We start from the raw sequence: 12,991 nt of genomic DNA, 5'->3' as shown, positions 1-12,991 counted from the left end.
TAGTCGTGTTTTAATAATTTCTGTATGGAGTGTTAGACGTATAAGAGTGCCATGGCATGAAGTGTAGTTGTACATCTCTGTAAACTACAACAAAAGTCATGGAAATTTTGTTTAATAATGATTTTAAAATAAGGATTATGGTTTATAAAGGTAAAGCATTATACCTTACATTATTTGAGAAAGGGTAGGGGCAGTCCTGTCTAAAAGTGTGATTTAACTCTTAACTATTGAAATCAGTGTAGGTAGTTTTTTTAACTTCATCATAAAGAACATATTTAATAGTATTTATACTCATGCTGTTACTACTTGATTGCCACAGTTAAAATAAAAGAGAAGCTGCATTAAAAAAATAATCACAAATAAATGTTCTTGAAAAAAAATAATAGAATATTTTCAAAGTAATAAAGAGTGAGTAATATGTTGCCATGGCGATTAATTGTCCATTTGTACGTGTGTGCACTTTAAGGAGGGAGAGAAGAGCGCATCTTTATATTGCACGCGACTGGCAAAGATTTGATCCGCATCCGTGGTACACCACCGTGGCGTTTCGGGATTACAGTGACGTCACGCTGCTACCCTTGCATGGATGAATGCTAAAGAACTATAGAGGCACAAATAATAGAACAAGCACAGTCCATATCTTGCAAGTCTTACGTTATCCTTTAAGCCTCCTTCGCCTAACATTTTTTTTTTTTCAACTAATGACGCTTAATTTCATTTCTCATCAGATCCTCGGAGGGGATTATTCATTCGTATAAAACAATCCGCGGCAAAGTCTCCCCTCCTATATGGGCGAAAGTCATGTATTATTGAGAGGGGCGAAGAGCAGGGCCGTGCGCGCGTGGAAATGCGTGGAAGTGTGCGGATTTGAAGTGGAATTGGGAGCAATCGATCCCGGCTGCATGAGGAGGAGTTATTGCTGATGGTTACAATAGAAGGCGCGATGTCTTTCTCCCAGTTTGGATATCCTTACAATGCAAGTTCACAGGTAAGACTTTTTCCTCGCTTTTTTAAAAAATAACCTTAAAATGATTTCCTCCATTCAAAAACTTCTCTTGTTTGAAATGTGACATTTTATTGACTTTTTTCACCATTTGCTTGGTGCTTGTTGTGCCATATCGACATACGCACCCTTGTCCAATAACACTGAATTATGAATGAACTCACGTGTTGTCGTTTTTTTTTTTTTTTTTTCTGGTGACAAAAGCGAGATTGATGTCACCACGCGCGCCACGCGTAATTACGCATCTTTTGGATGAACTTCAAAATGATTCAAGAGTGCTCACTGTGACCAAAACTCTCGTTTTTATGATTGTATTTGGATTTTTGATGTGAAAAGTTAGTCAGTGGAAAGTTTTGAGGTCTCAATTGAACGTCAAGTACGAGTTTAATACTAAAATGTGAACAGAAAAGTGTTGGTTAGTTTTTATAGAGTTGTTTGATAATAATAGAAAAAATAATAATTTAAAGACACAAGTTTACAGCCGCTAAATATATCACCCAGAATGTATAAAGTTTAATTTAACCAGCAAATAATGTCATTTATTAATAAAATTGTCAATTACACGGTACAAACTAAACTTGGTAATAAATCAGGAATTGTCATAAAAGTGACTTACCTCCAATAAAGAGAATTTACTTTTTGTCACAATCGAATTGACCCTCATTTTGCTTCAGTTACTTTTGTTTTTTTATTCATTTCAAGACTTTTATCCGACTGTTCTGTCCATCATTCTCTCTGTGCAGTTTTTCGTGTCGGCAAACCCCAGTACGACTTGCTGCGATTCGATTTCCAGGTCGGTGCCGCCCGAAGGCTCCACCGGAGGAGCTCAGACGCCCGCAGCCGTAGCGGCGGCCGCCACAGCCGCCGCCGCCTCCTTCTGCTGTCCCGCGCCTTACGAGAACCGGCTGCTGGCTGGGAGCCGCAGCGAGCTCAATGCGGCTGCTCTGGGGGTGTACGGCTCCCCCTACGCGGCGGCGGCTGCAGCCAGCCAGAACTACGCCAACTACTTCCCCTACGGAACCGAACCCTCCGCCGCTATCTACTCCTCTCTGGTGGGCTCACCTCTGCTTGTTGAGGGGGAGAGGGGGAGGAAGGGAGAGAGAGAGGGGTGGCTTTGCTTGGCTGAATCGATCCATTAGGGAAAATGTGATGACAAACTCCTAAATGCAACCGACTAGGTTTTTACACCTCTAGGGAAAGTTAGTAGAAATATAGAAAAAAAAAGGATCAAATAAATGTCTGGAAAATGACATTTTTTTCCACATAACTGTTAAAAAAACATTCTGGAGGGGGTGTAAAAAATATAAATATAAAAGTGAATATTTTTCTTTCATGTAACCATAGTTGTCTTCATTTACCCAATAAACAAAAAAAAAAACCAGACTCATTATGATTCAATTGTATCCTGCTATATAGATTCTCTTAATTTTGTGATTCATTTTAAACTCTAAAGTTCCAATAAATACAAGAAATAACGATATAGGGGTCCAACTTTAAGAAGTAAAACAAGATGCCGTGAATAAATGTGTGCAAAAGTTTGCTCTAACTTGTACTTAATGAATAAATTAATGTGTTTATATTCTTTAAAGCAGCCATACTGAGTGCACAATTTTGATATTGTGTTACATTATACTGAATTTCCCCCCGGGGATCAATAAAGTATCTGCTAGATAAATCTATCGTCATCGGGTTGTATTAAGGTAACAAAACTGAAAGAACTGCATGAATAATTAAAAGTTTCACTCTTATACAAAATGATTTTCTCTAAATATACTGCAAAGAACAATTTAATTAAAAAAATTGTTTTAAGTAGGCCTATGTGTTTTCAAGAATGACTCTAGAAACACCCAGGGGACAGTTTTATCATTTTATTTCAAATGGAATAATTAAAAAAAGTTGCGCAACATTGAACTATATACTTTTTTTTGTGTGTGTCAGAATCCACAGTACGACATGAAGGAGACCGCAGGCACTTTACACTCGGGAATCAGTCAAACGGCCGCGTACTATCCCTACGATCCGTCGCTGGGCCAGTATCAATATGACAGGTGAGTTTTATGCTCCACTTTCTGTCCACTTTGTGTCATTCGAGCTCAGACGGGCTCGCTTGCCAAAATCTGCTACACTTCCACTTTTCATTAGCAAACCGCACTGAGGTCAACGGTCAGGCTGTTACTCGGATACTTGGCTTCATGTCTTGGTGTATATCGATTTCCAACATGAGAAGGTAGCAGTGTGCTATCACTCAGTCGAATCCTTGTGTGTGCAGATACGGGACGATGGATTTTAACAGTACGGCCAGGCGGAAGAACGCCACCCGAGAGACCACCAGCACCTTGAAAACGTGGCTCTATGAGCACCGCAAGAACCCGTACCCCACCAAGGGGGAGAAAATCATGCTGGCTATCATCACCAAGATGACCCTCACCCAGGTTTCCACTTGGTTTGCCAACGCTCGACGGAGGCTCAAGAAGGAGAACAAGATGACGTGGTCGCCCAAAAATAAGGCCGGCGATGACAGGAAAGACGACATCAGCAAGATTGACCATGACTGTCTCACCAAAGGTTTGTCCCATATCAGTTACATCTGGTCACTTTTTGTTAAGTTAGTCAAAATTTAGTTGCATGATTTTTTTTTTTTTTAATGGAACCCCCTCCAGAATGGTCATGGTAGAGTCTAGAGAGCTATGTTGAAGTTATTTGAGGAACTTCTAAAAGTAGTGCTTTGCCACCCCTCATGGATGATGTTGAATTGTGTTTAGGAATTTCATTTGTTCCAAATTTTCATTTCTTGTAGATTCCAATGAGTGCAAGGAAGAGAAAGATTTACATCTAAGCGATTTGGAGGACATGGACGAGGACGAATGTGACAAGCTGGATGGCGAATGCGAAAAGGGAGTCCCGGACGAGGCTGTGGCACTTTCCATTTCACCCCACAAAAGAGACTGCACCTCCGAGCTTCACTTGAATGTGTCCAACAGCTTCCACCACGCCTTCCCCTGCGCCATCAAACCACCGCTCCCTCCTCTTCCTGCTGACTTCCTCGATCCCGTGGCGTCCAAGACCCCGTCCACCACAGGAACCTTAACTCTATCTCACTTTGAAGCGTCGGACAAGCCTCGGATTTGGTCCTTGGCTCGTACGGCGGCGGCGGGGATCATTCTGAGCCCGCAGCACGCCTCCGAGCTCAGGACGAGCAACTCGAGCGGGGACTGCCAGCTCCAAAGGTTAGCAGGCGCCCCCGCTGTTCCCGGAGGACAATGCGGGCTCATGAGAGGCCTCCAGGAAGCAAATAGTGTCTCCGGTGCTGTGACCCCTTTTCCTGAGGGCCCCCCTTTGCACTCCAAAATCTATGGCCCAGGCAGCTTCAATCACAAAGGCCTCCAGCTGCACGGTCCGTCCTACGCTGCCCTCACAGACACATGCCAATATTCCACAACTGAAGGTGAACGACATTTAAACACAGCACTCAAAAAAAAAAAGCACATTTCTTAAATGCTTTTTTTTCTTGGTTGTGCAGGATTCTCCGGCGCCAAAGCAGCGGAGGCGTCGTCAGACCTCAGTCAAGCGTGTGTGATCTTGCAGGACGACAAGGTCACTGCATTCAGGCCTGTGATGAAGAGGTGAAGTTTTTGTAGTTCCAAAAATGGAAAAATTACAAACATTCTTCTGCACATGAATATCAGCATTATCTTTGCAAAGTCAGGACTTTCAGATCAGTCATAGGTCATCCAATCCTAACACATACGTACTTTTTTACTTTTAATTGTAGTTATTCTAATGATCTATTTCTTTTTCCCCCTTTAGGTGAATGGAGGCCGTACGACAATTAGGAGGGTAATTATGCACTAATGGGCGTAAAGGCCTCAGTGGGACAATTATGAGCGCTGCGTGTTGTAGTCGGAGCAAACAAACTGTGGAACATTTTGCACAACTTTTTGTTTTTTATATGGTGGTGAAGACTTTATGCAAAAATCATACATGTAAAATTGTATGGAAATTTGTTTGTAGCAATCTTGTCTCATTGCGAACTAATTTATTTATTTATTTGTTTTTCATTGATTATTCTGTGTCCCCTTTAAATGTTCTTTTACGAAATATGTATTGTGGCGTGAAAAAAATATTACGTTAAATGTTGTGTTGTCATTGTGTTATAATGTGAACTGTGTATTTCTTTGTTTTTATGAAAAAAAATCATTTTTTCAAAGACTTTACTGTGCGTTGTGATTATTTCAATAGCATTGAAGGGACGTGCATTCAAACATGGGAGATGCACATTTGATCAAAGTTGACCGCCTCCGCTAGACGTGCGTGAGCCGAATCTACAAGTCGTACAAGAAAGGCGTCGTCGGCGCGGTTTAATCACCGGTGGCGTCGAGCGCTTTGTAGCCAAAGCGCGGCAACGCATGCTCAATGATGGCGCGTCCCTCGTGTGCTGAGCTAACTTAGCATTGTGTTCATTAAAAGGTCATTTGTAGCATCAAACCGTTCACACGGCCCATCAGAGTTGCTTTGATTCGACTCTTTTGCTTTCAGTCCGTCTCGTTATGGCTAACGAATAAAAGATCATGATTAGTAGAAGGATGTTAAGATTAAAAAATAAAGTTTTTATGTACTTATGTATATCACACTTGTTAGCTCGGATGCTAATGCTAAATAGGTGTCCTGGCTGGTCCATAAAAATAACAAAAAACAACAAACACAAGCCACTGTGACAGCTCAATGGGTCTGGTGGTATTTTAAAATTAAATAAAGTACATGATTTTGATTGAAGGCACACATATGTAGATAAACACACACATGGGATATTTCATTTTATTGCATTGGAAGAAAAATTAAGACAGGATTGAGATACAGTATCTTAAGCACATTTTTAAATATGGGGTATTGGGGAATGGGGTGAGGGGGGCGTATTATTTGTCCTACATGTCTAATCTGAGGTCAGACATGAAATCTGTGGTAAACTTCCATGTTTCGCCTTAATAAGTTCCTTAGGTAGCTTCAATGCGGATGTGCAAATCTCCCCATTACACGTTCATCTTGGTAAATTACATTTTTCTTATGGGAGGGGAGGGGGGAGAAGAATGGTGGGTCAGAGGGAGGGTGGGGGGGGGGGTCTCCACTCTTCATAATCCAAAACAGATTTGCCATAATCTGAGAATGAGGCACAAATGTGCAAAAAGAAAAACAAGTGAGGGTAAACATCAATGCTTAAATAGGTTTGACAGAATTATTAATCTGTGACATCTCTCGTGAAATGTGATGGAGGTAAATAGGGCGCCACAGCGTCGCCCATTCTGCTGAAGTCATTGATCTTTTGAGGGGGGTCATAAACTTTGCTCTTTTCCAGTGTCACAAATCACATAGTTGGATTAAGCCGGTTAGAACCATTGTACACTTAATTGATGGAACATTAAGACTTCTCTGTTCAATATTCTGCAAAGGTCACTGATGGGGTCCAATGTACAGAAGCTGGTAGATCAGGAATGTTTGATGTGATTAATCAAATATGATTAGATAAATTACAAATAAATTCATATTTTCTATTGATTTTATTTATTTTTCATTAACTTTTTTTATTCATTACTATTTTTAAAAGAATAAAATAAGATTTTTTTTAAATAAAAGTATTTTTTTATTGCTCAGAAACTACTCACAAATTTGTAATTGACAACCTCATAATACAGTTTAAAAAAAAAATCATGGCCAAAATGTGAAATAAAGGTCCGGAGCGGAGCATAATGTGGGAACAAGAGTAAACTATTGACGCATTTGTCTTGCTCCCGTGAGCAGGGTCACAGAGGGGTCGCGGGCACTTACACAATGACTGTTTACATTGTGTGGAGGAATGATTCATGTCCACTATGGGTTAACTTCTGACAAAGTGCTCTCAGTGGCATCCATCATGACCCATTGAGGTCTTGCTCTTAATGAGCTGGTAGCCGCCGTGTAAAAAGAATCGGAATCATTGTGACTCGACAGCGGCGGCCTCTCGGTCTAAATAGTAAGCCTGCGTAACAACAACAACAACAACCTCGGAAACAATCGTTTCGGTCGAAGTGCCAACCGGGAGGTGCCATTTGATGTGTCCCACGCCGGGCAGCTCGGGCTCTCTGGAGTTCAATGTGTACCCTTCATTACATTTGTTCAATGCAACGAGGATGCCATATTGTTTGGGTTCATGTCTCTCTCCGTGGAATTTCAGATTGACGATGTCGCTACAAGGTCCCCGCTAATGAGTTTTGTCAAAGACAATTACGAGCCCGTCGGAATGAAAAGCTGGCTTTGTACGCTTTCCGGGGTTGGATGTTTTCTACCCCGTCTTTGACCCGCTCCTCGTGTCCCAAAACATCCCGGCTTTCATTCCAGAAGTAGCGCCGGCCTCTGATCTACTCCAACACCTTTGTCTTTGCCACATTTGTCCATCGACGTGACACTAATTGAGCATGGCACAAATTAATGCTGGTGTGCCGCCATTTCCCAGGGACCGTGATTCGCGTTTAAACCCCAGCCCCCGGTACGCTCTGCGGGGCGTCGTTCTCCTTTGGCCTGCTATCTGACCTCCACCAGCAATTCAAATCACTGACAAGATCTTTGTAAGCAGGTTCATAAGTTAAGCAAACGTCTAATTTATTTCTTAGTTTGGATCAGGTGGAATACCAGCAAAGTGGCCAAACTCAAGACTCGCAAAGAAGTAGTAACTGAAGCTTGTATCTGAAATTATTTTCTGACAGCCTCTAACCATTTCTTTTTATCCAAAATTATGCTATATATTGGTTTCTAGAGAGCTTTTTAGTCGATTTTAGCCCGTCACACTCTTTCCCTGTTGTCAGTGGAAGCAGCGAAATGCAGCGAGAGGTCATTTACGCTGCTCGGACTGTGTAACTACTGGAAGGAGTGCAAATGGTTCTCCGGGGACGCTGCAAGTTTGGATTGCCGTGTTTTCTCTAAAAACACGCACAGCGGCTCGCTTGCAGACACTCGGCGAGTTCAGACCGCTGGCGGGAGCCAATAGAGCTAAGATCACTCCCTTATGAAAATATAGTTTCTTCCCCTGCAGGAGTCCTAGTCTAACGTTCACGGTAATATTTTTTTTAAAGAAGTCTATGTAACATTTCTTGTGGAACTGGTGAAGAAGTCAAAAGATGCTTTAGAAATGCACAGGAATACGCCCAAATATGTTTTTCCATGACTGTATGCCTTGAAAAAAAAAATCTGCTATACGGTTTTTGTATGGACTCGCTGGTGGAGGTAAACAAACCTCTCACACAGTAAAAAGCAAACAATCATAAATCTCAGAACCAAAGAGGCTTTCATTTCTCTATTTAGTGTTAAACTCCTGTTATCTTGTTTGTTGGGTTATGTTTGTCCGTTTTGCTGCCGTTGACCTTAGCGAGGATGCCGTCACGGGCATCAGCATAATCTTCTGTGTCATTTTAATGCCCTTTCATAATCCCCGCTCCACACACACATCTTTTTAATCTCAATCGCTCCTTCTGTTTTTCTTCCCCTCAATGTTGGGCATCTGCTTTCGCAACCGGGGAAACATAACATAATAAGCAAAATTGTCCAGCGCCGAATGTTGGTCGGATCATTTTATAGTAGTATGATTTAACTGTTAAGGTTCAACCTCGGTCAAAAGTCCATTTTAATAGCGGTGATTTAAGAGTTGCTATAAATTCTATATTTATTAAAAACACGTTACAAAAAATGGTGATGATTTAAGACGGCTGGGACGAATTAACGGCATTGCAATTCATTTCAATGGGGACTACTGATTTGATGAACTGAGACAACCTTGGTCAGTCGTTGAGTGAATCAAACTTGTAAATCTGGGTACCACGATAAATAATAAAGTTATCTTGAAGACAAGAGTGGGGGGAAAAACAGCGTCACAATGTTTTTACTCATTGTCATAGTTTTGATAAGTGAGAATCTGCTGAGAACGTCATTTGGCGAGCAGACGGCAAAAGCCTCACAATTGTCTCCAATTTATGTCTCCGATTTCCTGATCCTGTGCCAACACCACCAGCGCACATTTGATGGCCGCAGAGCTGCGTTTTCCTCCACTCCTCCGAAACGACTCGGCGGTGGCACCTATAACGAACTGCCTGGACTACCCGCGACTCCCGCTGTATTAGCTTCATTGGCATCACCGCAGGCAGAAGAAAAGCTTACACATAACACAGTATGGTTGTCGACAGCACTTTTTTTCCGCACTGTTTTGGGCTTCTTGCTCTCATCGGTGTTCCGGAGTCCCTAATGGAGTTGCCACACCTGCTTGATGGCTGTATCGACTCTGCTTACTGTTACTGCAGCAAACGTGCCAAGGAAATGTGAAATCAGCACAAACACTTTGACGGAATGTAATCATACATTCTGCTGGGGGAAACAAATACATTTGAATGTAACATATTCAAATATATTTGAAAGGAATTGTATTTGGTAAAACTTGTTTAGACAGCATCCTGGTTGTCAGGTTGTGCCACACTTTGACACTATCGTCGTCAAAGCTACTTAGGTGTTCATAGAAACGCACTGAGTGATGACCTCACAATGACTCAAATCACAAGCAGCCCGTGTCGAACACAAACAAACGTAATTTACGACACGCGGCCGAGCTTCCCTGCCAGTAAATCAAACGGGCCCTCCTTTTAAAATTTGATGCATGGCGGCTGTCGTGTGTCTGTGGAAACAAAATGGCTTTGTTTATGGCAAACAAACAAAATAAATGGGTCGGCATAAGCACCATCAAGACGTAGGCCGCAACTAGTAGACGAGCTAAAAACGCTTGTTTGCGGCTCTCGCGTGCCAGCGCTTGACGTGATTTTGACACAGAGGCGGCGGCCACGGGGCAGTCCCGACTTGCTCTACATTCTGCAGCAGCGAAGGTAAACAATGAGCAGGAGGAGGAGGAGGAAGAGGAGAGAGGGCATACAAAGACCACACATTCTCCACTTTCCTCCATTTATAAAGGCTCATAAAAACAAAAGCCTCTATTATGTCTCCTGCAGCCCGGAGCTACAGCAAAGATGGCGCATCATGATTATTTTTATTGGCCCATCTTATTCCAGCTATGACTGATGCCTGTAAATGTTCCCTTTCACACTTCCATGTGCGCTGACTGATACTTAAGCCCTCGCTGACCTGTTCCGAAGGAATCTAGACCCTTTATCTCCCTGATGCTAATAAATGAGACTTCAAAAAGGCCCACCGTGCTCGCATTATCTAAATATAATAAGTGACACATTGCTTTGGCTATCAGTCATCATCATCAGGATACACAAGCAAGAGCAATGACTTCCCTCTGCTGGTCCGAGGGAAAACTACATTCAAGTCAATCCACAGTTGTTAAAAAAAAAGATGTAATTTTCATTTGTGTGCAATTATCAATTAAATAAATTGCCATCAAATAGTGGTTCATATTTTGTTCTGCAGTATCTATAAATGTAAATACTGTATATGATTTACCAATACACATTATAAAATGTGTAATTAGAAAACTAATGCATGGAGGAGTCTTTTTAGATATAGCTGATAAAACAATTGTAAAATATTGGGTTAAGAATTTTTTAAATATACAATGTAATAGATTTTCAAAACTAAGTAAAGATTTTGCATTGGAATATACTACTGTGCATCCAGTTGTAAAATTTAATGCTGGACCGGTTCACATGTTCCTTTTAGGGCCCCATTTGGGCCCCCTTGCCATCAGTTTACAACCCCTGCTTTAACTCATGCTGATAGTTTGCGGTTTGCCGTTGGGGCTTTGCAACAATAAAAGAATGCTGCCAAAGACATTTTAGCGCTCGTGTTAGCACTTCAGCTCACTTAGCCTCATCGCACTCGTCATTTTCTGCATCTGCTCCGAATTTTCTGTGGGGTTTCTATATCGGGCCCTTTGCACCGGATGCCAGTGGAGCGCATATTAAATTTGTTACTAATTTTGAACTTGGCATCGGTGCCCATTGAACTGCCGCCGCTACTGCTGCCACCGACCACAACACAAACAAAGCATGTGGAAGAGCGGCTTTCAGTGTACGGCGCACTGTAAATGTTTAGACTTTTTCAAAATAACTCTGTGTAATAGAATTAGTGGCCATGAGGCGCCCCACTGCATGTTTTTGAGGTTTGGGAAACATATAGTGCAGCCTTATAAAGCTTTTTCTAAAAACAAATCACATCATGAAAGGTACATACCAGGCGGACGGACGGACGGATCAATCGAGCGATAGATACTTAACTTTTATTTCCAAGGTTACTCTCATGCAACTTTACTCACTTTTCCAACGCTTTAAAAAAACTAAACAGATTCAACACATAATCTAGCAATGCCCTTGCCTTTTTGAGGTGTAAAATAATCATAAAACAACATCCTGTTCTCATGGACACCTTTCATTTCCCACCTAGATCATCCACAGAGATTTTGTGGTGTGTTTGTGACCAGTGTGAAATCACTGCTATTAGCGTCCAACACAGACGCATGTGGATTTTAATCTGCAGCTTCTGATGACACGTGCACACACATATATCGCACAAACACACACTTCAGAGGTGAATGGAAGTGAATGTTGTTGAACGTGTCACCCATGGAACTGCAGTGACCTCTAGAGACAGCTCCCTCCACATACAGTGAGCAGGCCTGCTGAGGCGTTGTTACACCCAGAAGGCGAGGTGTGGGGACGTGAATTCGTTCGTGTCACCCAGGGCAAACTTACAGTGAGCAGGCTGGAGACCTCATTTTTGTCTCCTCGAGTGGCATTTATGTATGAAAAACAATCAACGACATATCCCCATCCCAAGTTGAGGTCAAATTTAATCCATGTTGACATTTGACAGCAATTAAAAATTCCCCAAATGTTTTGTTGTCATCCTGAAATGTGATGACTTTTTGTAAATTAAACCCAAAACACACTAAAATTGGATGTCATGATTAAATGTCACGTTAAATTTGCTCCAATGCTACGAAAATAGAATTTTAAGGAAGCTCTTTTTTTTTCTTCCAGATCACAGCAGGTATGGTGCACTTGACAGAACCGTCACGTTTTTGTTATTATTTCTATTGACATACTTCCGAAACTCTACTTAATCACGCACCACAGCGAGTCATCCTGAAATGAACTACTTGAATTACAAAATCATTGTTAAGTAGGTAAATATTTATTCATGCAATGGGTCAAGTAGGTGATCCTGCCAAAAAGGTGAGGACGTGCTATGCCCTCCCCTCGCCTATAGCGTACAGTAGCGGGGTCGATGCACAGATGCCCTGAGTGGTGCCATACGGCTGATGGTTCATTAGAGCTGCGAGGGAAGACATGAATCAAAGTGGGAGAGGAGAGGAAACAATCAATCTGCCTAATGGGAATTCCCTGCGAGGAGCACGGGCCAGCCGTCCCCCCCCCTCGCATCACGCAGCTGCAGACGCTTTTATACGTGACCCACCACCCCCTCTTGGCATCCCCAAAAAGACACCAAAGAATCCCCCATAAGATGCTATTAGCACAGTGGGTGGGATGCTCCCGTCGGGTGATGTGGTCTCCCGATGCGACACCCCTCGCACATATGTCCTCATCCTTCACGATGTGGGCCGCGGTAAAGGAAGTGATGGGATTTACGGCGTGGATGGCGAGCATATGTTCGTGTTTACAGTGCGCAAGGTCAAGGGCGGGACATCATTGTAATGCTTTTGGGTGGAATGTTATTGAGGACTACTCATTTAGTATTTGCTGCCTTCAAATCAGAGCTACGCTAACCAGAGGCTAATCTTTGAACCGAGCTTGAAGGATAATGTTCCAGGCAAAGGAGAGTAAAGTCTTGTTAGCGTCCATGAATCAGGCCACCCGCTGACATTATTTGAAAATTGCTTAGTTGCATAGAACTCCCTTTAGTGCTGAACGGACTTTCATAAAATTGATTTTCCGAGTACAGCCTTTTAGCAGCTATAAGCTTGAAATATGAACCCTTCATAGCTGAGAGCATTTCATTTTT

The 12,991-nt window shown here is 42.2% G+C and overlaps 1 protein-coding gene and 1 long non-coding RNA gene across 4 annotated transcripts in view; one reads left to right on the top strand and one right to left on the bottom strand.

The window, feature by feature from the left end:
• LOC125966874 (uncharacterized) overlaps window positions 1–12,991 on the bottom strand; it is a 109,775-nt gene that overhangs the window by 77,353 nt on the left and 19,431 nt on the right. The window lies entirely within an intron of this gene.
• irx6a (iroquois homeobox 6a) lies at window positions 598–5,217 on the top strand. Of its 3 annotated transcripts, none has more exons than XM_049717369.2 (7): window positions 599–988; window positions 1,797–2,055; window positions 2,942–3,051; window positions 3,273–3,568; window positions 3,801–4,448; window positions 4,524–4,626; window positions 4,811–5,217. In XM_049717369.2, exons 1-7 carry the CDS (start codon window positions 975–977, stop codon window positions 4,812–4,814), a joined length of 1,434 nt encoding a protein of 477 aa, XP_049573326.1. In that variant the 5' UTR covers window positions 599–974; the 3' UTR covers window positions 4,815–5,217. The 3 variants fall into 3 exon arrangements, with proteins under 3 accessions (XP_068506641.1, XP_049573326.1, XP_049573325.1); XM_049717368.2 differs by having other exon boundaries at window positions 1,747–2,055; XM_068650540.1 differs by lacking the exon at window positions 4,811–5,217 and having other exon boundaries at window positions 598–988; window positions 1,747–2,055; window positions 4,524–4,630.

This window comes from Syngnathus scovelli, chromosome 4 (genome assembly GCF_024217435.2).
Source record: "Syngnathus scovelli strain Florida chromosome 4, RoL_Ssco_1.2, whole genome shotgun sequence".
Classification (NCBI taxonomy): Eukaryota; Metazoa; Chordata; class Actinopteri; order Syngnathiformes; family Syngnathidae; genus Syngnathus; species Syngnathus scovelli.
This window is presented reverse-complemented; position numbering and strand designations above follow the sequence as displayed.

Coding starts and splice junctions, on each gene's coding strand:
- irx6a (XM_049717368.2), top strand. CDS start 923: ATGGTTACAATAGAAGGCGCGATGTCTTTCTCCCAGTTTGGATATCCT. Junction 989..1,746: donor CTTACAATGCAAGTTCACAG/GTAAGACTTTTT, acceptor CTCTCTGTGCAG/TTTTTCGTGTCGGCAAACCC. Junction 3,569..3,800: donor CCATGACTGTCTCACCAAAG/GTTTGTCCCATA, acceptor CATTTCTTGTAG/ATTCCAATGAGTGCAAGGAA.